At 31.8% G+C, this 24,622-nt stretch overlaps 1 protein-coding gene across 3 annotated transcripts in view; it reads left to right on the forward strand.

The window, feature by feature from the left end:
* Positions 1–24,622, forward strand: part of LOC143062645 (uncharacterized) — a 74,051-nt gene that overhangs the window by 39,622 nt on the left and 9,807 nt on the right. Inside the window, exon 1 of one of the 3 annotated variants that reach the window (XM_076234331.1) lies at positions 14,086–14,377. The exons of the other annotated variants lie outside the window; for them this stretch is intronic. Coding sequence (XP_076090446.1) covers positions 14,296–14,377 — 82 coding nt within the window. The 5' untranslated portion in view covers positions 14,086–14,295. Of the gene's footprint in view, positions 1–14,085; positions 14,378–24,622 lie in introns of those variants that run through there. 3 annotated transcript variants of the gene reach the window in all.

Genomic DNA, 24,622 nt, shown 5'->3' on the forward strand with positions numbered 1-24,622 from the left:
GTTTCTTTTCAACATGTATTTGTTTAATGAGTATTAAGGTAAGTGAATATAACATATATTTTATGATATTGTTGTGATTCAAGATTAAAAAAAAACGTCTGTAAAAGGAGGACAGTGATCATTATATTATAAGTAAAGAACAGATGCTTATAAAGTTAAATATAGCCATCTTGCAGAATATGTTCCATGACTCATTCTAAAATGTGTGGGGTATGGGACAATATGTGATGGTTCATTGCAAGATTCAATTAAAAGTTACTCAAAATTGAATAAATTGTTTGAAAAAAGAAATGATTTTAGCAAAACTGTTTTTGCTGCAAGTCAAAAGTAAAAAAATCACACCATTCACCCCAAAAAAGGAACAGAAGTTCTTCTATTTTGTTGTTGTTAAGTATCTGACAATCTTTTTAATACTGTCAAGCAAAACACTGCAATATATCATAAGCATAACGTTGAAGCATTAGTGGTTGGTAGTAGAAGCTTAATATATATATATTAAATGACTGAATAAATAGTCGACGATAAATCTTACGGGGCGATGGATCGTATAATTATGATTCAGTACACTACAAAATATAATATATAACAAGTCTAAAAGGGTACAACATCACCAAAAACACGATAAAACGAACAATATGTTAGATATTTCGGATAACAGATATCCTTCCTCTGTAATAGCACGATGACAAATGAATCATACCAATTCAAATTATGACTCTATCAAAATCTTGAAATTAATACAATTTAAGCGAACGCTGGAACAATTTTAAAATTTCCAAACACGGCGCAAAGACTACAGAGATATGCCAAAGTAAAAATAGTTATTTACGATGTGAGCTCTAAATTCCCAAAGGTGGTGATAGTTGAGATGTTAAACAACTGCGTGGGAATACAGTCCCAATAAACAGTCCTGACCGATCTAAGCTGGTGTGATATTTAAAATATGACAGCGGTAGAAAAATTGCAACAGAGACTGCGTATTTAAACATTCCAAATGTATAGTAATTTGATAATAAGAAAAATGAGTAATAAATTTTTACTAAGCTTAAGTAATAGAACGTGGCTGTGTATTTACACATCCCTGCCAACTGTAATTAAAACTAGTATAATTAAAAAATTCCTGAAAAGTGTTAGTGTCCAGTATGGGAGTCGGAGTTACTGGACACAAGTGATGGCAGGAAGTTAGTGATGGTAGGGAAAATGAGTGACTCTTTTATGTTTTTTCATTAATGCCCTCTGGGGAAACTGTCCTGAGTTTTCTTATCCAAAAACTTTCCCGAGCAAGTCTGTCGGCCTTTGACCGATCCTCGTTGTGATCTATGATGGTGATGGTAAGTTTTTTTAGATCAGCTTGGTCGTGCCCATATGATCTTAAATGACGACTTACGGGGAGGTCGGGCTTGCAGGTGTAGTCACTACGATGACCATTCATGCGTTTGTTGAATGGCTGTTCTGTCTCGCCAACATACTGCATGCCACATCGACACTGAAGAATGTATATAACATTCTGGGTTTTGCAAGTTACATTACAAAATATTGTGTACACAGACCCAGTGGAGTGACAAGTAAATGTTTGAGTATTCAGTATTTGTTGGCAAGTCAGACATCGTTTGTTTCCACATGACTTGCACCATCCTGTAGTTGAACAGCTTTTATTAGAGGAGACGGCAGCTTTCACAAATAAGTCTTTTAGACTTGCTGGTCTCCGAAAAGCTAAGACAGGAGGATCGGGAAAGATTTTGGATAATTTTGGGTGATTGGCAATACTTTGCCAATTGGCACGGATCAAACGTGAAAGGTTGGTAAAGGCGTGATTGTATGTTAAAACAAATGGAACTATTCTGCTGCACCTCTTCTTTTTGTACTGTAACAGGTCATTGCGGCTGTTATTGTTAGCATGCGCAAACCCCTTATCTATGTCCCATTTCTTATAACCTCGTTTGATTAAAAATCCGCAAAGTTCCTGTAACCGCTGATTGACAGTCTCCTCAGAGGAGCAAATACGCTTTACTCTGAGAGCTTGACTGTACGGGATACTTTTTGTACAGTGTTTGGGGTGACAGCTTTGTGGAGAAAGGTACTGATGTTTATCTGTAGGTTTACAGTAGAGGTCTGTTGATATGACACCGTCCTTTATAGATGTAGTTGTGTCTAAGAAAGATATCTTAGAGTCGGATATTTCATATGTAAATTTAATTGACTGGTGGGCGTTGTTTGCATGTCTGATAAAAGCATCCAATTTTTGTTGGGATTCAATCCATTTCATGTCAACATCATCGATGAAACGGAACCAAGACAGAGGTTTGGTTAAGGATGTTGAAATAATTTGTTTCTCTAATTTGCCCATGAAAATATTGGCGTAAGACGGTGCCATTTTCGTCCCCATCGCTGTCCCGTTTATTTGAAGGTAATTCTCACCATTAAAAGTAAAATTGTTGGATTTCAGGACCAGAGTAAGCAGTTGGACTTAACATTCGGTAGGTGGTTCTAAAGTGTTGCGCGAGTCCCATATTTCCCTACACGATTGTATTCCGTCATCATGAGGTATGTTGGTATACAATGAGGTGACATCTAAAGTGACAAGGAGGGTTTCCGGAGGAAGAGGGTTCATGGATATCATTTTGCGAAGATAATCTGTAGTGTCTTAAATGTGAGTAGGAAGATTTTCTACATGAGATCTTAAATGAAAGTCTACAAATTCCGAGATTTTCTCAGTCGGGTGGCCGTTAGCGGATACAATGGGTCTACCAGGGTTGTTAACCTTGTGTATTTTAGGAAGAAGATACAATCGACCAGGCTTGGCGTTCTCTGGTTTTAAATATCCAATTGTATCCTCATCTATGTGACCGTCATTGTGCATGGTTTGTAACGCAGTAATAATTTTGGAACTAATCTCTCATCAGAGAGCTGAGATATAGATATAGGTTTGAACGTAGTTTTCAATTTAGACTTGTTTATAATATATATATATACAACTCGTATAGTATCGAGGAAGTTTAAACTTCCTTCCTCGATACTACGAGTTACATCAAGAACGGACCCATTATAACGGACCTTCATACCAAACAAACGGACAAACATCAATTCCTTTCTCCTAAAAGTTGCCATCCTAAACACTGCTCCCGTGGTATCCCATTCAGCCAGGCATTGCGAATTAAGAGAATATGCTCTACTGAAAATACGAAAAATTCTAGACTTGGACAACTTCGTAAACATCTAGTTGTTCGAGGATACAATAACAACATTATTGATAGCGCTTTCGAAAGAGCAAACAAAACTAGTCGCCAAGAACTTCTTGAGTACAAAGATAAGAATAAAGCAGCTAACAGAACACCCCTTGTACTCACTTACCATCCTGATTTTAAAAATGTGTCATCCATTGTTCAGAAGCATTGGAAAATTATAGAAAATGATTTAAATCTAAAAAAAGTATTTTCTTCACCACCAGTCATGGCCTTCAGAAGACCTAAAAACATCCGTGACAAATTAGTGACATCCGTATTAACCAAGCAGCCTAATCCATCGCCCGGTTGCTACAAACAATGTGGTCGAAGGAATTGTTTGTGTTGTAAAGCTGCCAATACAAGCAGTTCTTTCATCAGCTCCGTTACTAAACAAAATTATACCATCTACTCTAATTCCAACTGTAAAACGGAGAACTCAATTTATATATTAACATGTGACACTTGTGGCATTCAGTATGTGGGAGAAACTATGGACAAATTTAATATTCGGCTCAATAACCATCGTTCATCGTACAAAACCAACAAAAACTGTCCTTTCACAAGACATCTTCGTTGAACGAAACATCCTTTTGATAATGTCACTTTCCAAATTATAGAAGTCAACACCGAATGGGACACCGCGGCGAGAAGGAGAAGAGAAAACTTTTGGATCCACCAACTCCACACTTTAGAACCTGATGGTCTTAACGAAAAAGACGAAAAAAGATACAGGAAAGATAAAGAATAATTTAAAACAAAGCATCGTCCTTTTTATCCCGTAATATTGGCCAATGGACGTTGCTAACTTCAACTACCAATTATGTATTTTTAAGGTAGCTAAATCCAAGTGCAACATGTACATTGAGCTGCAAAATTTTCTTATTTTCAAAGCAGCTAAATGCAAGAGGTCATATACATTGAGCTGCAAAATTTTCTTATTTTGAAGGCAGTTCAGTGCAACATAGACGTTGAGCTGCAAAAGTTTCTTATCATCTACATCCGATTTCACCTGGATAGATGCACGCTTGATAAAGCTAGTTGGTCTAGCGAAATATTGCGTTTATTTTCATCATTTTGTAAATATTTTAAACATTCTTATATTTACATACTAAATAGTGTGTTAAAATTACATTGTTAGGCAATCTATAATTTTATTTGTGTAATTGAATTAATCTCTGTACTGATTAATCCACACTCCCATAGATTTGTATGTCATGTGCTGCTATTTATAGGCACTTATATATATATATATATATATAGTTTGGCACATGGTTAGAATACTTATAGAACAAAATCGGCAATCGTATGGGAACCAACTAAGCTCCTATCAGTCTTGTCGACTTGTGTTTTTCCTATCCATAATATAAACGAACTAACACTTCGCCATTTTGAAAATTGATTTGGTTTTAATCTAACATTTAGCATCGTTTATTGTAACCAAAACGCAGTCTGTCATTATAAACTGGAAAAACGGTATATACAAATATAAAAGTATTTTTGCAAATATACGATACATTTCGACAACAGTTACCCTTGCACTTTCCATATATTTGCAATTTATAGAGTTAAATGGAAAGCAGATGAATTGACAATTTAACAATGAGATTAACTGCACCAAAGGGGTATGTTGAAAGCATACTGTTAGTGTGGTCGTAATTACTTGTATACCACACGTATAACATGTTTTCGGAAATATAATAGTATTTTAACCGTCGTTGTTCGTCTTTTATAATCATTTGATGGATGAATAATACAAATTTAAAACTTGACATAGAATTATATCTACTACATCTTGTAAAATTTTTAATTAAGTGCTTGAATCAAATAAATTTCTATAACAAGGTTGTTAACAACAATCAAACATGGTTTTGGGTTTTCTTTCTTTTTTAACTTTTATGTCGCTTGACTTTAAATTTTGCATAGAAAATTAATACAACGTATTAATACCTTTTGAGTAGTGTGACCAAATTTGGAAAATTAAAAAATGTAAAGTACTCAAGTCAATATCTTCATCAATATACAGTCAAACCTGCATAAGAGACCAACTGTATTAAGCAAAAACCTGTGTTAAAAGACCACCAATTTTAGACCCCTCTGTAGTACATTTGATATGAATTGAACCTCTATTTAAGACCACCTGTCTTATGAGACAACGTTTTTACTGTCCTTGAAGTGGTTTCTTAAAACAGGTTTGACTGTATTATAATAGTATATATGTTGTACAAAGCTTGACGATAAATTCTTGACTACAAAAATCTGAGTAACACTAGTCATACTGTATTGTAACACTAAAAAATTTGATATTGGGACGCCCTATACACTTTTCGTAAAATTGGTATATTTAAGGATATCATAATAAAATTATATGACACAACATACAGAAACACAGGCTTTAACAGGTCACAATAATGTTAGGATATATTGATTGAACCGTTTTCCAATTATTTACATGTCAATATTTGAACAGTTTTCCACTCAATAATTGTAGCAATATTCAGTACACTTCCTGATAATAAATCCTCTTAAGGAATATTGTTCTAAAAACACGAGAGGTTTTATAGCATTGTAAGATGTTTATAACTTTATTCTTGTGTCTATATCGTTATTTAATACTTTATAGCAGTACGGGGTAGGCATTTACAACGCCATATTTCCTAAGATCAAAGCAGATCATTTAGATGTTTTATTCAACGGCAATTTCACTTGAATGAAAAAGTCTTTTTGTGTGAATGGGTCTTTTCAAATTGTGAAATATTTTGCAGATTATCATTAATAATGTATACTATGTCGACAATTTAAATTGAATTTTGATACATATTTAGTAAGTATAAAACCATTCAGGTGAATGGGAATCGTACTTCTAATATCCTTCATTGATATCTAAGTAAGGTCTCTTATATATTTTGCCGTCAACTTGAAGGTTGTTTTTCTAACTTTGTATATCAGTAAAATGCTTATCTTTACCTCAAAAAGATAACAATATCGCTTAGTGCGTCGAAAATTTTTTTTAATGTCAACTTTTAAACAATTCAAAATAATCGACCATGTCCAGAGACTTTAAACAACCATAAAAGTTTTAAATTGGCTGACTCTTATAAATATGCCCTTGTTTTCCAATATTTTCTTTACTTTTATTAAATTGCATTTCTAGTCACTCCCATAAAATACCTCGATACCCCTATAAATCACCCATTTCACCCATTTCAAACACTGACAAGAAGACAAAAAAGCAGGATAATTTAGCACATTTCCTCCCAAATATAATATTACTGACATCTTTAATATGATCCTATGCGCACACCAGTGAGATTCTGCTGTTTCATCAGATAGTTTGTTCGTTCGGTTTCAGTGGGTGATTTTATGATTGAAAAAGAGTTTTTTGTTGTTATAAATTTGTATGATATCTATAAAACGAAATCTCTTAACAGGTTAACTGTTTAAATATTTATTTTCTTTCACTCCAGCTTAATTGTTAACAAGAAGAAAAACAAATAGTGTATCATTTCTGATTTTCAGATAAAGCGGTTGAAAATATATTTTAGCATGAATTTGACAATGAAACAAAATTCCCCTAAGATCAATCTACGACTTAAAAAAAATGTAACAAGCAAAAAAAAACAAAAAAAAAAAAAAAACAATATATATTACAACACTATCAAAGTAAGCCAGCAAACAGCAGTATTGTTGTTCTATATTAAAAAATAGAGAATTAAACAGAGTTTATGAACCAATAAGTCTTTCACCCATACCCAAAGTCAACTTGATACTTAATTTGCTTTTGTCACTGCTATTCGATCAGAAATCGAGTAAATGAATAGATTTAAAACATGCAAACTTTCTGTGGTGTTTTATGTTGCATGACTAGATACAAAAGGCAGGAAATTAAACAATATTTTCTTCAATAAGAAAAAAAACTTGCAAACAGAAATGAATTTCACTTCTCGACTTTTCTTTGTTTCTCTAAACATAACAGAAATGTGTACATAGACTGAAATGTAATGTTGGAATATATAATAGATTTTACAAAATATTTGAAAGGCTACTTTTGATAAACTGAAAGTGTAGTTATATCCTATGCAACATGTTGAATGGTCATACAATTCTTCATATTATGAAGCATGTATGCATGTATGCAAGGCCTCGCTGTCTTTTTTTTTCATGCAGTTTTTGTTAAAAAGATAGGAAAGTTGGTGAAAACATAAATTATGTACAAGGACAACGTTAAGATCCCTCTCACCAACTTTTACATAAAAAATGTGTACAATCTATACGAAACCCTTCATACTCGGGTCTGGTTCTGTATCCTTTGGGGACTTTTGTATGTAAAGAACACAAACAAATACTTATAAAATAGATTTAGTTGTTATGTTTTGTTCTCAATCATAAAATTACGTCTGCTACCCGCATTAACAAGACAAGAGAGAGAGAGAGTTAATATCAGTCCGGATACGGAATAACCCTTTCCGATTCCGGAATGATACAGATACCAGACTGAACTAGCAACCATTATTTATTACGAAAATATGTATAAGATAAGATAAGATAAGATAAGATATTTTTATTTCCAATTATGGGCCCCAAAGGGCATAAACATTACAACATCAATAATTTTTTTCATAATACAATACAAACAATGAGATAAAAAAAAAAAAAAAAGTTAAACGAGAACTATTTAAGTTCTTAAAGAATACGTAGATAAAGAATCTATAGTATGTTGGTTTTTTTTAATACTAATGCATTTTATTACAAGTGTGGTTGATATAGATAACAAACAAGCAGCCCAAAAAGAAAAAAAAAAAAAATAGATATCCACATATGTATAGTACACAAAAAGTTGGATCAATTAAATATATAATAATTAGCCAAAAAGAAAGTAGAAATTAAACATGTCCATGACTCATCCTGTGTCAGCAGCAAATAGGAAAGCATTATGGTTTCCTAAAGGCAGCTGACACCAGGGGACGATACCTTATGGGCCATAGGCATGTAAAATGTGTGTAAATGTCTCTTTCCTACCTGTATCAAAAGCAAACAAGGAAGCATCATAGGTAACTTGAATGCAGTTGATACCAGGGGACGATGCCTCAAGGATATAAGAGAACATTTGAATAAATAATATATCTTAACAATTATTTTTTTTTTGTATATAATACTGGTATTTACGAAATCTTTGCCGTATGTGCCATAAGGCATAGCAAGGACTAAGTAAGTAATTATATACGAAATAAAACTATGATATCGTAATAGTAACTGGTCAATGGTCAGAAAAGGACTTTGGTTGAGACATCATAGCATGTCTGGTTTAAAAGAAAAAAGGTATTCGACAACAAAATGAGGAAAGTTTTGTGAAATGTTTTGTCTCATCTGCTTTGTGTTGATTTACAACTTTTACTGATGAATATGTTATCTTCTAAATATAGTTTAAAACGTCGTCGTATAAATGCAATATCATGTAAAGATTGATTTTTGTACTCTATACAAAACAGGATATATAGCTTAGGGTTTTTCTTTGGCTCTCCAACAGCTTATGCTTTGTGATTCCTTGATGAAAATCGGCGCTGCGATCACTGCACATATTAGTTCTTTTGTTCCACAACAATTTGTAAACTTTATGATGTAACTATATGAAGAGGCGTTATATGTTTTAATTAACTTTGAAGTTTGATGTCAAGTCATTTCCATATAGTTTTCTTTTTATATATCAATGTTTATGGTAAATTACACACATCAGAAAGAGCTATTGTAACATGTATCGCTGTTATAGAAAATCATGTCTAAATATATATGTTAATTTTACGCCTTGACTTTTCTTTTTCATACTGAATTAAACAGCAATATGTAAGACACGTTATTTTGTATTTGAAGTATACAGATTATAACCATATTCATTCTATGTGTTATTTTAAGACATAGTCATTATTATGTTTTTATGAATCAATCGTCCCCCTAAAATGGGAAAACAAGTTCCGATATCTTAAGGTTCTTTAATATCTGGCATGACATCTGACGTTCATATTTTTATATCATATTCTAGTATGTTTTTTTTTTTTTAAGTTTTTATCTATCCTACATTGGATGGATTTTCCATGTTTTAATATCTCGTAGAACATGGTCTTTGGTTTTGAGATTTTTTTAGAACGTTTGAGTCTTTTACATTTGTTTTGGTTTTTAGACATGTCATGGAAATAGGCTGCTGGAGAAAAGTGGCTGCTAACTTGATTAGCTGCTAAAAGTGGCTGCCAGCTTGAGTCTGGTTTCTTTGTTTCATATCCTAGCTCGTAGCTATTAATCTTTTCTCTGTCCTATCATATATTTAGTGGATGTATTTCTCGATTTCTGGATGTCTAAATGTCTTGTGTTGAACTTGTGAAACATGTACCTCCAATATCTTAGTGTCAGCTTTTCTAATTATTTCCTGATAGACGGCAACACAATGTTACATCAACACTTTAGATGGCTTAGGAACGCACTTAAATGTCAACTGTCATATTTTAGAGTGATTTCAGTCGGTTTTTTTTTTGTATGCATGTTTACATAGTTTGGTAAGTTATATTGTGTTTTTTATGTTATTGATCGTCATACCTAGCTTTGTGCTTACGTGACTTTCTAAGTGTTCATAACACTTAATAAAAGAAGATGTTGAAAGTGTTCATTGAAAATGACTCATTATGTTCATCTCTTAGATATGCGTTCATAGTCAAAATTGTATAAATGTCTTTATGAAGCTTAGACATGTCATCTAAACCTTTTGGTTGAGAGCTGCAATTGGTCTTACTCAATAAGTAACCAAGTAATTGTATCCTACGTACTTTATTCAAGAAGAAAATACTGCAATATTTAACACCCTTTCAAACGTATCTTAAAATAAATCCTAATTTCACGTTTCAGTTTTCTTTTATGCTGAATTAAATAAAAAATATATGCAGACGTATTGTGTAATTTATTACAGTTGAAACGTTTGTCAAATACATGTAAGAATATATCAAATTCCATACACTAACTATTTATAAAGTATATTTTGGTGTGAATAGTATCAAATTAAAATGCAGAGCTGCATACTTTTGCTGCAAGAATAAACTTATGTAATGTTTTTATAATGTATCCATTTGAATTTAAGTAACAGCTGCAAGTTGCATGCTTTTATGTAAAAACATTCCAGTTACCGAAGACAATCGAAATGTGCCGTTTCATGTCATCTGCATGACCTATAGCAGTAAAGAGAATAAAACCAGATTGTATTTAAGAATTGAATGCTTCTTTTTGTAAATTTATTGGGGTGTAAAAGCGTTGACCGAAGTACATTTTGTATGAAGCGCGGAAGCGCTTCATTCTAAAAATGTGCGCACGGTCAACGCTTTTACAACCCTATAAAGTTACGAAAAGAAGCATTCAATACTTATAATTACATTTTTTAGCTATGATCATGAAAACACGAATTTTATATATTTTTTTATTTAATTCACCTGTGCACTTTATTGTTGGACCACGTGTTATCATGAATGAAAAGTTGTATAGAGCTATGCAACTGCTTACGGAATAACACGTGATGTGCAGTTAGCCAATCAGAATAAAGTATTATAATGAAACATACATCTAATGTTATTATTTACACGTAACTTGTATTACATATTACACATTTTTACTTAAAGTATTAAAACCGGCAATATAGAATAACAAGAAAACAAGATGTGTATATTTGTCTATATAATGAAAGCTTTAAGACCCCTAAAGATTTCACAGATCCATCTAAAATAGTCACAATAAAATACTGGACAATAAAACCCCAAATTATAATTGCTTTGTATCCAATCCTTCGATCTCACTCGCAATCTACATGTTGGTGTTATCAATTACAAATTACAGATTTTTATTTAGGGGTCAGCTGTAGCACGTCTCCAGGTGTGGGATTTTTCTCGCTGTGTTGAAGACCCATTTAAGGGCTTCGGTTGTTTTCTTCTCTTTGGTCGGATTGTCTCTTTGACCATGACATCCCCCATTTCCATTCTCAATTTTAGTCTTTGATATATAGATCAGTGACTAAAGTGACTATCCTGTTGTTAGCTGTAATTTTGTTTTACTATATTTTTTAGTATATCTTTTCAATTAGGCATGCATGTCGTTCATGAAATCAGGACTAACGTTATGTCTGTCTGCGTCAATTGTTCTTGTGTCTATTTTGTCCAAGTACTATCGGTTTTGCTCATTGTTGAAGGTCCTACGGCAACCTATAGTTGTTAATTTCTATGTTATTTGGTCTCTTGTGGGGAGTTGTCATATTGACAATTATACCATGTCTTCTTATTTTAATATCATTAAGTGTTTTTCTAGTAGAGGGTCTTTGCTTGTTGTACTCGCTTCTTCTTAAATTTTATATGGTGTCCAGAATGTAAGTATTATACGGTTTTAATTGTGTATTATCTCGAAAGTGCTGACCGAAAATACAATCGAGTGCCAATGAAATGAATGATATATTTTAGCCACAGCACTTATATCCTATACTATCTAAAGAGTATAGGAACAGATATTACAGCATCGTTTATGAATAAGACATTTTTTCAGAGAATCTCCCGTAAGGAGGAACAAATATACGTTGACACATGTGTATAGCAGGGTTAAAATTCATCACAGTGTTTTGGTTTCCATTTCTTTGCTCACTATAAGTTGCCAGTTCGACAATCAAAAGACACACAAGTATACTATATATAAATCAGTCGGAATATTCGTTGCAGATTTTCATGTCAAGGAGAATAATACTGGTGCGTCTTAGTCCTGATAGAAAACAAAATTCGTTAGTACACTTTCATTCACTATATTTAAAAATAGACTGTACTGTCAAATTAATTTAAATTTATATCCATTTTTATAACTCTTCTGTGGTGGTATATTACTATCACGTTTGTGTTAAATACTTATAATTGAAATCCAAACAATATCAGTTAGTTCATAAGCAATTAAAATAATTATATTATTTTTATTTCTCCCTGTGAATAATTTAATTTAATTTTTAAATAATAAATGAACTCGATAATGAGGGTATAATCGTTGGTGCGCTGAAGTTCAAAATAACCTTAGGTACAAAGGAAACGAATTCTTTGAATGATATAATTTTTTTGGATGGTCTGAAGCGATTATTTTCGAACTTTGACTAACTCAACTTTAAATTCGGTAAAAGAAATCGCAAGTCGTCGTGACTTCACACAATATAACTAGTAACTCGTTGATTCAAAGTTGTACAGAAATTGCATGGTCTCAATGACATGTCAAATAAGAGATTGTACTTAAAAAGGAAAGGAAAATAATAGACACAAGAAAGAGGAAAAGCGCTTAAAGAACACAAGATTGCCTTAGCAACCGTGATGAATTAAGTCCTAGCAAAAAACCTTGGGTCAATTAAGATGTTTCGGGCGGGTTAGCATGTCCTGCTTCATCAGAGGCGCCCGTGAACTATAAAAAATATATTGAACTATGAGTCGTTGACGGTACTAGTACTTATCTCTATAAATATAAAACACACCAAAAATATACACAAGCAAAGAAACAAATCCTATAGTTCTTAGTTACAAAATATAATATCATTGTCAATGAGACAAGTATCTAACAAAAATAATTACATTGGTGTAAAAAAGAACAGTACAGGTTATCTTAGGGCCTTCAACAATGTTCAAACCCCATGTAAAAAAAGCTTAAAATGAACCAGTGTAAAACAATTCAAAGGGAAACAAAATGGCGTTGTCTGATTCATGCTTCAAACAATGTTAAACTAAAAAATAGTATGGCAGACAGGAACCAACGACAACCATACATGTACTAGGATCACAGGCTCCTGACTTAGAATCTAGAATTCAGAAATGAGGCGATTTTAAACTTATTGTGAGCGTTCAATCCTTCCCTTACTTCGGATAGTCGGATGTAACGGTACAACAATTGAAAAATTATGAAAATCAGTAAACTCGTTAAATCGGTACTTCATAAGACGTTTACCAAACAATGATGGCTTCTAAACCAACCCATGTGTTATAGAAAAGATAGTCCCACAGTAGTTAACGCCATTGAAATTTATAAGACTTTAAAGTGTTTTAGAGGAATAAGTAATTCCAGAAGCCGATATTAATCACAATGCAAAATACGCTTTGTAATACTTACTACTGAAAAATTAGTAACAAGAACAAATAGACACATCACATGGCTATCATATCTATCATGGACAAAAAAATAAATAAACAAACTACAATAATATAGTACTAGGTTCAACTGAGGAGTTTTTTCCTCTTCAAACAAGCAATTAAGTGTTCCTAAAATGCTAGCAAAAGTCAATAATTCAAAAATTGCATTCAGCTTTGTTGGGTTACTACAACTGATTGTTACTTGCTTTAGTGTCTATTTTATACATTAACGACACCATATGAAAAGACGATACTTATAAACAGAGACATATAATACAATTGTATATTATATGTTTATGTTATAAATTATAGAAGATGACTGCTATCCATATTTTGAATTGTCATGTAATTACATATTTGCTAACAAAGACATGTAATATACCACATTTAATCCAACGGTTCTATAATCCCCCTAAAGGTATATGGTTTCACTTCGGGTTTTAGTTTTCAAATATCACAGATTTTCTTCGTTTACCATATACTTACTTATTCATGAGGTATACAATTTTGACGACACCCAAGAGAATTTACAGGATTATAACATTTTCATATTCATAAAAAGGCAAATCAATAAGTAAAAAGACTTTCTTTATATGCTAGTGTAGTTAATAAAGTGGACGTTAAACGCCTTACAATGAAACTACGGTTAATCTCTGGTGATCGCTTTAAACTTCAGTCAGACGATTGATTTTCTTCAGGTATGTTGATTGTACCTTCGTTTTCACCTGTGATGAAGTCATATGTTAATTTGCATGTCACGTGATATAGATTATTGTAAAAGCACGCTGTAATAGTTTACATTACTGGATTTATGGAAAGGTTGCTTTTTTGAGTGTGGATTTTATATATTAATTCGTAGAAATGGATAGTGATAAATAACTTTCGTCTTGGTTTTGGATTTAAAAAGTATGACATTTATAATGCCGTCAGAAATAATACACAAACAAAGAACGGACTGGGACGGAGTTCTGGAAGACTTATTTGGAATTGGTAAGTGTCCTGATGATCAGAATAGAAGTATAGAGAAGACAGTTCCAAATCATTATAAGGCTACGTGCCTTTATCTATAAATATAATTAAACTAGTCTTCGGCGGACAATAGTTGAAAACGAGGAATAAGACTTAAAAGATTCAAATAAAGTGACGAGGATATGTGTTTAATTTATTTCAACATAGCGAATATGACAAATTAGATATATTCAATATTTTAAAATAAACTTTAATTTTATGATAAAATAAAATGATATTAAGAAATAACTAACAAACTTAGGTTCCACCTCCGTCATGGAATTGAAAACTGACCTTAGATAATTTTACTTTCCCTTTTTGGTATTGTTTTCGTATAGCTCCTTATGGTTTCGTCGTATTTATTCATCTATAGCTTCTAAATATAATTTAAGCGTTTCTGATAATGGTAAATTCAGAAAAGCGTTCGGACACCTGATTTTTCTAAAGTGTTGTTTTTATCTAAAAGAATCAACCGAAATGAAGTAGTAAGTTTTTCTATTTTAGTTTATTTTCAGTGTGAATTAGGCGAGTGTATGATAATAAGTATAATTGTTGTCTGTTTACTTTGATATGATAGTCCAATATTTGATGGGTTTATTGATTAGAAATGACACTTTCAGGTCAATTTTAATAATATTGTGTATTAAATCTGTGACCTATATTATGTCTCATATGGATACATTTGGATTATTATTGAAGCATTAAAGTCCTAGAGGAGCTAGAGTATGGATCTGAGAAGAACATTTAACATACTTGTATCCTTCACTTTTTCGCGAAGATGAATTATTCATTTTTGCATACGAAACTGGTACTAATAACAGTTGTAGAAATTTGTTTATTTTGAGGTGTAATATGGAAAAATGTGAAATTCTAACCAATATTAAAAAAAAAAAATGCAATTATATTGGTTAAAGGTGTTTGAAATATTTAAACAATTATTCATTATTACAAAAACAAATCGATTTCAATTGATGACAGCCTTACAAGACCTTGGTGCATAAACAATAAATGTCTTGTCATAACTTGATACCATACATTTGTTGAAACTGAAAACAAGTGTAAATTTTAAAAGAATGAACCCTTTAAAATTTAAACAAATACGATATTGTTTTCATAACTTCGTTGCTACACCTTAATAACTTGACGACATTACTGTTTAACAAAAATCAATTTGTAGAAAATGCGTCAAATATTGATTTCAAGTTAAGTATTGCATTGACACGGAATCCTGACATTTTGTTGAGACAATGCATCCTTTCAACTGCCATTTTGTACAAGTAATTAAATTAATTTTAATGAGCTATTCATCTTAAATTTTTCACATTCCTAATTATTAACACTACATAATTTGTTTCTGCCTAAAGGTAATTAACTTCGTAAACCATTAATTAAACAACAAGCAGACACAGGTAAAAAGACAAAAACTTGCAAATTGCACTTTTGTCTGAAAATTAATATTTTTCTGTTGTTGCTGTTGGCTATGTCTGCTCTTTAACACTTCATTATAATAGCAAAAAAATGACAGACAAATAAAGGGAAATTTTGTAAATTATATCCTACCCACGAAAAATTTAGTGTTTTTTTACAAAGTACACGCATAAATAGTGTGAATTCAAGTTAAATGTAATAACTATTACTTTCACAAAGTTAAAAAGCAGAGCAGATTATCTTCATTCGGATAGTTAAAAGTTATGCGAGGTGCAGCTTATTAAACCATGAACCCAGAACAAAATAATTTTATTAAAATTGAAAGTGCTGTGGAGTTTACAAGGTCCTGCATAACGAAACAAAACGTTATGAACTCCATAAGATTTATTACTTTCGTGATTTTGTGATAAACATACCATTCGTGTTTTTGTGCTATGTTGGGAATGTATCAATTATTGGGCGTCAATTCAATTGAATTTCAATTACAGCACCACAGATGGCGATAAGTAGATTTATATGTAAAACAACATAAATCTATGTTAACCTGGATACATTATTGTAAGAGATGTCTATAATGTATTATGAAACATATTTTATCAAAGCTAGAAAAATCATTTTCTTTGTTTACAAAAGTTTAATATTAGAACAATGTGTTACACTCCATTGAATCGCGACCTTAAACTTTATTTCTCTAATATGGTTAGATTCAATATTTAAGTAAATTTGAATTTAAAAGGTTTGATGCCAGAAATCAGCTCATCGTTGGAAGGTGTACTGTGACTTATTTTTTTGCACCCCTTCCTTTGTGTAATGGCGGATATTTGTGTCCCTAGAAATTTAAGCACCACTTATTGTCGAAGAAACATATTTTACTTAGTCAAACTGATATTATGTTTCCATTTGTTTCTTCTATTGGTTGAATTGTTTACCTTATTTCCTTTGATTGCTGTTATTTAATATTCGATTCTCAATTTGGACACTATATACCATTCAGAAATTAACTATGTAATACATTATGTTGTTTTCAAGTAATCTGACCATTTGCACGCACTGGCGACAAGGCGTAAGCCGCGTTAAATTATAATAACATAAAAATGCAAGTCACAGAACGTATTACTGCAAAAGAAAAACATACGGAAGTTAACATTGTAGCCGAATATCATTAGATTAATATTACAAATCCAAGATGTAAAGAAAATACAGACAGACAGCAATTGTGAATGACACGCCCGTTACAGTTACAATAACTGTCAGATTACTACATTGTGAAGAAGAGAATATGTATTTTGTTATAGTAAAATGAGAAATCTTTTGTCCCTGGAAATAAAAACGTTTTTCAAGGACGACCCATGATCCCCATTTGATTCAGCTTTACGATATGACCTTCCCGCCGTTCCGATTTTACTCTAGTTTCAATTGTATCTCTAGGGTGCTTTGTGTAAAAGTAATTGCAAATACTATGGTTTAAAAATTTTAAGAGAAATAAAATGCCGAACTCAAAGTGTAATTTTGTCGATTTATATCTTTTTCATTAAGAGCTTCGATAATAAACTTCTATTTAGTCTTTTATTCAAACTGGAAATGAAAAGTTTTTGTTAGTTTTGTTATCAAAAAGTGACATGGTAGAAAACACCACATTATCTTGAGCAATCTTAAACATACATAAAACTGATAAGAAACTTCGTTTAATACAAACAGTTATACTTTCAATTTTGAGTAACAATACACTGCCAAATTTCAGAGATTATAATGGATTACATATTGGAGTAGATTATCTTACAATATATCGGGTATAAGCAAAGAAATGGATTAACGACTATTTACACAATTGTGTATCCTAATCTTTGAATCAGAACACATGTTTTCTTTCTCACCAAATTATTACATTCCGAATTGAAATATCTCGCGGCTTTACTTCATGTCAAATAAAACGCAATTATTAGTATCATGGGTTTTATCTTCAAAGTATATAGACTGATTATATGTAGTCATATTTCATTTCTATTTCAAGATGAGACATTTGAATCAATAATCTGTCATTTTCTTATAGAAATTTAAGAAATGATCGACCGAATCGTAAATAAACCGTGGTACCCCGGGTATAATCGATACTTTTTATGCCTCTATTTTGAAGAGTTCCATTGTAACTACTTCATATCCCACTGGGACTGTCTGATCTGCAATTGTAGTGTATTGACATATTTAAACGTTATATAATGCTTGTCAAGTTTATACATTTCACGGTCCCCGAAATTTTTTTGATGTTATGATTTTTTTTCGAGTGTAGTTGTTCTGCTACATGTCAAAATCTATTTAAATGACCATAGTCGTCGAAAACAATTTTTAAAGAATATTAAAACCGCAAATATGCACCGAAAGAAATTGCACAGAACTATACGCACCTGTTTTGCGTGAATTCTTTAAAAATGCATCATTCAAAATTAAGTAAGAGTTTATCTAATTCCTTTAAGCAACTTAACTGTGAAAAGAAACATCCGATAATATTGAATTCATACTTATTACATAATCGTTAGCTCAAATTGTTTATATTATTTATTTTGAAAAGGCTTATTATTTGCGGAAAACTTACATTATATTACCAACCCATCAACCGACCAGGCTATCATTGCAGATATTTCCTGGACTGACGCAATCATATCGAGATTTTCATATCTACAAAATGTAAAACAATTAAAATACCCATCTCCGAGAAAAATTCAAACTGAATGTCAAAATCAAGAGATCAAACGTATCAAACAAAAGGAAAACATCTGTCATTTCATTGACTTTGTACAGGCATTCCCTTTAATAGAAAATGGTGTATTACACCTGGTTTAATAACTATCTAAACCTCTCACTTGTATGACCGTTGCAAAAAAAAACATCAACAAAAGCAGTTTTCGACGATTTAAATATTTGTCTCTCAATATTTTCTTATAAAATGGACAAATAACTTATATCTTAAAGTTTCAACTTCTCCTAGTACATGTAAAAATACATTTAATGTTTACAAAAAGTATATAAGGACTTGCCAAAATAAGTTTATTGGACAGTACAACAGACAACAATAACAAAAAAAACACCATCCGATTCCTTCAAAAAATACTAACAAACAACAGCTTATAACGCGCATTCGTACCCACTCCCTCACTGCCCATCTGACTAAGATGCATTGGATGGACTTGTCTACTTTCTAGCAGAAAGGAATTTAACAGTACCAACCACATGTGAACTCACAGCTGTGAAGTGTAACTTAATATTGTGTCTATAAAATATATATAATAAAGAAGCGATATACTACAATAACAGTGCACACAAAAGCCTGAAAACAAAGCAGACATCTAGTCTTCGAGTTCAACATACTATTTTCAATAAAAAACTTGAATACGTACATAATGAAATATGTCAATCTCTAAAAAAAAAAAAACTGCACCAAGAACTTTCTATATTAGTTTTAATAGAAAACATGGTTCAATCTAACATGTCATTAAATCCCATTGCAAACTCTAAAATATAGTACTAAAGATCGGCGAGTACAATACGGATAATACTTAATAAGACTATCTATCGGATATAATTGCAATGGTTATTTTACAGTGTAACAAAACCTATGTTTACTTTGACCTAGGCTTATTATAGGTTTACATTTCAAGGCGGTGCATACCACGTCTCACTTCTCCAATTAGCTGAATGTAAATCCGCATACAAAAATGTAATTGCAGGACTATTTTTAACATGGCAATTATTTTTTACGATAAAGGAATACAATATCCATTGAGAACCGTTTGTGTATCTTCTTTTCAAACGACACAAACTAGATTTGACATATGACACCAGTCATCAAATACTAGAAATTTATATTGTATATTGGTATTTATTTTTGGGCGACATATTAACACAGTGTTAGCGTGTTTCATGCCCTTATTTATTGTTGATGTCAATAATATTGTGTTACAAATTGCTAGATATATTACACGTAATATTGAATTCAATAATTTTAACAAAAGTTTTTGGTTTCAATTTTGCCCGATCAACCTAAGTTCAGCATTTATTTTTATGAATGTCTTTTTATGGTGGATTTTTTTCAATACTAGTTCAAAATAACGTCACACGGGCAACATATAAAAACATCAGTAACACTTTTTCAATAAGTTACAATTCAGTGACCTTTTAAATCACAATTACAACAACTACTACTAAACAGTATGTCACGACCTTGGCTACCCATGAAGGTCTCGCACGTTTATCATAGTGCGACCCGATCTTGTAACCCTTTCTATTGGAACCGATTTACCCAAACTATTAGTTTAAACATATTTTATTGTTCAAAATGACAAATGGATCAAACACAAGTTTTACAACTTAGTAACGTCTTCTCCAAACTCTTAAGTCGTATGCATCCGGAGAAACTACAAATACACGTTCTAAACATGGTCCAAAACATCGTAGTTTCTTATTAATTTGACAAATTTTACTGTTAAACATGCACCAGTGACCTCTGTAAAGGCTTCGTCTTGTGTATGAATGGAATGTGTCTCCGAACTATAAACTATCGTGTTCAAAAATTGTACGGTCAACCATACACATGGTTAGCTGTAAATCCATGTCGTACCAGACGTTTATTGCCGGTATAATTTCACCTGATGTTATAATTAATGGTTTTGTATCACGAATGATAATGAAATTAAGTACTGATCATTAGTTGTCCCTTCCATGTATTTTACATCGTGGTTTTCAAATGACCAGACCTGTCCCTACAGTGATCGGGATTAAAGGCAATGAGTTTATTTTATGTAATACAGAAGTCTCAATGAAAAAGGTCATTTCAGTCTATCAATATAATGCATGTTATAATAACATGTGCATGGTAGGGTTGCCAATGTGACAACTATCCACCTAAGTCCAAATTACGTTGACGTAAGCAACTTACTACTACAGTATCACTGACTCCATTAACGGAGAACCACGTATTGGTTGCAACAATTTTCTTATGTTACATAATGTTAAAGGTAAATGATCGCAAATGTTACGCTGTTGTAACATCAGAAAATGAGAAATGTGTCTATGCATATACTAATAAGAAATTAATTTCCATATAAAATGTACAAAACCGTAGAATTGATATAAATGCATATACATTGTTACACTGATATTGATGTCGCCACATATAAAAAGAACAAATGGTTTTGGTCGAGTACGATTTTTGTCTGCTTGAAATAATATGTTGAGGAAGAAAAAATATTTATTGCAATAAATGACTATAAATGCATCAAGAATCAAACTGAAAGAAAAAAGATTGTTATCATTAAATTAAATCGTCTGAAATACATCAAGTAAAAGTGATATCTGACACAGAAACGGTCCATCAGAGATATGAACAAAGACAATTTCAGCAGTAAAACATAAAAAAAAAGCAATGTAAAGAGCGTACGGACTAAATGGGAGATACGACCGCTTTTTCTTTTTCTTCGGTAAACGAACTTCTTGTAGTGGAATATTAAACTATAATCATAAATGTTAACAGCCCACATCTCCTTATATATATATTAATACCGCATTGAAAATGTCGATCTTTACCCGGGTTGTTGGAAATAAAAACAGTCCATTCATAATGTTTCAAAAAGCCTTGTAATTTATCAGTAATAATCCTTAATGTCAACTTTAATCCGTGAAACGTGTCGACTTGAGCTTAAGCTACCGAAACTGACTCAGACAGAGAGAATGTAGACTAAAAGATAAACTATGGTACTGTTATCGTCTAAGTAAACAAACATTCCATCGTTTCATTTAAAGATTTGTCTTCTGATTGAAGGAAATAAAAAATATTCTTATATCTTTTATTTGACATTTTTACTGTCAGGAAATATTTACTAGTTTAAACTTCAAAAGAAATTCGGAATTTCTCTATAAGTCAGTCCTAGCTTGAGATATTAAAATTGAGCATGGAAATGGAGAATGTGTTGAAGAAACAACAATCCGATCAAAGAATAGAAAACAGCCGAAGGTCACAAATAGGTCTTCAACACAGCGAGAAAAGCCCACACCCGGAGGCGGGGTTTAAACAAAATGAAATTTGTAAGATGAATAATAGTGTCTTTAGGAGAGGAACCAAGGGCTTAAATGTGTGTTTGATGAAGATTGTCATAAAAATTTGCTGTTTTGGTACTTGTTGTCTCGATATATTTTTGAACTTGTCTTTAAATGTTAGCATTATTACAAATACGTATTTAAAATATTTAAATAACAAATCTGTTGAGCATTAACCTACAGGATTTTGACTTTGTTGTCGTTGAATGTTTTTGTTAAATTTAAGAACTGGGCTTGTTTTGAGGTAATTTTTTGAATGCCATAGTGCATATTTGATTTGTTAAGAAAACAGAAACCAACAGAAACGCAGATAACAGATGCCAGTAATGTATCGTAAACTATATGTATATATGGAGTGTAATTAAGTGTATGCATATTTGAAAAAATAAGACACGAAACTTTGCCTTTATCACAATAAAAGTTCACCTTTACTTCATCTGAGGTTACCGCTCCATTAGAATTCGACTCTCCGGTTGTGGAAATTTGTAATTATTAAGAACGGGCTTAATTTAAACTGAAAACTATTGCATTTCTGTAAAAAAAAAAGTATACACAGGCCTCATAATGAGGTTACAAGACGACGATCTAATGTAATTGTGTTAGAATAATATATATAGGTATTTTATGAATATCTGCTTCAATAGAATAGCAGTTTGAAACAAAAATGAATTTAAATATCAACGCACCAAATTTCGTTAAGGTAAAGTTTTATTTCCCATAAAAAAATAATGTGGTTACTTCCGCTCATAGTCTACTGTATAAGACATAGAACTAACAGGATTACCTATACGTTGGTGTGGTCTGTCACACAATCATATATGTCTATGTTGCTATAATAGATCAATTTACTGAACGTACAGAATTTTAATCGGATAGAATTAATCATGTGAATGTTTGGAATGATCTGAATGCTGTCTTTCTGAAAGTTAAATTTAACGGAAAAAGATATTTGACGTAGGAGGTTTTACATAGTTAGAAGTTTCGTATTTTGTGTTTTTGTTTTGCTAAGGCAACATCTAAGTTGATAATGTGACGCGACACAACAAATACATGTCATGAAAGTTTCTTATAAAATCGTGTAAAAACGCTTGTTTAATGACTATTATACAGCTGTATAGTGTGTTTTAAAACTGTTTCCATGCGAATCACCTAAAAATAGTATGTTATCGTGTTGTTCGTGGACTCGAGTCCTCATTTTTACATTTGTACGTCAAAGATATTGAAGCTTTAAAAACTATAACCTTCGATTAAATCCTATTTAAAATTTTACAATATTGAAAAGGTAAATTAAATCAGTTTTTAAATAAAGCGGAAACGAAAACGATTAACAGTGTATACATTTTCAACTTAATCAAGAATACTAGTACAATCGTAGTATGTTTGATATTGTCAGGGAATGATATATGACTGAAATGAAATGCATTTTTATTTCATAACAAGTGTATTTCTCTTCAAATTATATTGCCTATCTGGAAAAAAACACTCGTTCGCACGATTCAAGCCATATTGTTTGTTTGCAGACACAAACCAAATTAAAATAAAAACAGTCAAGCTTGACAAACATTTAAATAAGACACAAAACATAAGACAAAAAGACTAAAGCTTTTTATAGATTGAGTACCCCTTTCAGAACTGTACTTAGATCCATTATCATTAAAAAAAACTCTTTCTCAAATTTGAAACAGATAAAATTACCGTTATTTTGCCAATTATCCTGTTTCAAAATATAAATCAACTGTAACATTTTGAATTATAAAAGAAAAAGAAAGATGTCTCATGCCATACAAAGGATGGCTTACAGAAAGGAATTAAGTTATTCTTTGAATGTGAAGAGACGTTCTATAAAGAGTGTAACCGCACCTGAAGTGAAAACCACTACGAGGTTATCCTTTGCATACCAACATGTCGGAAACTTTAGCTAGGAACAACATAATTGTCGTACAGAAATAACCATTCGCGTGTCTTTTCAATAAATGTTTATTGATTTAGACTTTATCCATTAAAGAATCAGATGAAGTTTTAAACTGTTTCCGATATCACAGGTAGATAAGATATATTCTCTTAGTCTCTCTATAATCAATTAGCCCAAAGAATGAAATCGATAATGATGATAATGACCGGTATATTTTACATTGCGTCAGTGAACCTTAGGGACATTTTAAATGATTAATTTATAAATCTAATGGCTAGTATTATATCTTATCAATAACATGATTGTTGTTTGCTTAGCGTCCAGTGACAAATATTATTTACATACCATTAAACGATATATCAATTAGGTAGGTTTTGCAAAGTGGGTCAACTGGAAAATGGCAGGAAATTTTGGAAAAGAGGGTATCTTGGACAGCGGAACGTGGCAGCAGAACATTTATGGGCTCGAAGCAGTTTAAGAATGGGTTCTTTAACATTCAAAGAGTGAAACATTCCAAACATTGAATTATATGTAAAATCCTTATTCTGGACGAGCACATACTAAGACGCAAATACAATTCTTAATTAAAAAGTTGATCTAGAAAACGAACAGACAATTATGGCTAAAGAAGTACTTGTATATGTTTTCGGTAGTTTTAGATTCTTTCTACATTATCCAACTTACATTCTTTGCCGAACGGTTGTCGCTTATGTTCCAGATTTAAATAAAAATAGGTTCTCAATTAAAACAAACGTTGTTAATAAGGCTCTCCCGAATGTTTCCTGTCCCGTTTAATCAGT

The sequence above is a fragment of the Mytilus galloprovincialis genome, chromosome 2 (assembly GCF_965363235.1).
Source record: "Mytilus galloprovincialis chromosome 2, xbMytGall1.hap1.1, whole genome shotgun sequence".
Lineage (NCBI taxonomy): Eukaryota > Metazoa > Mollusca > Bivalvia > Mytilida > Mytilidae > Mytilus > Mytilus galloprovincialis.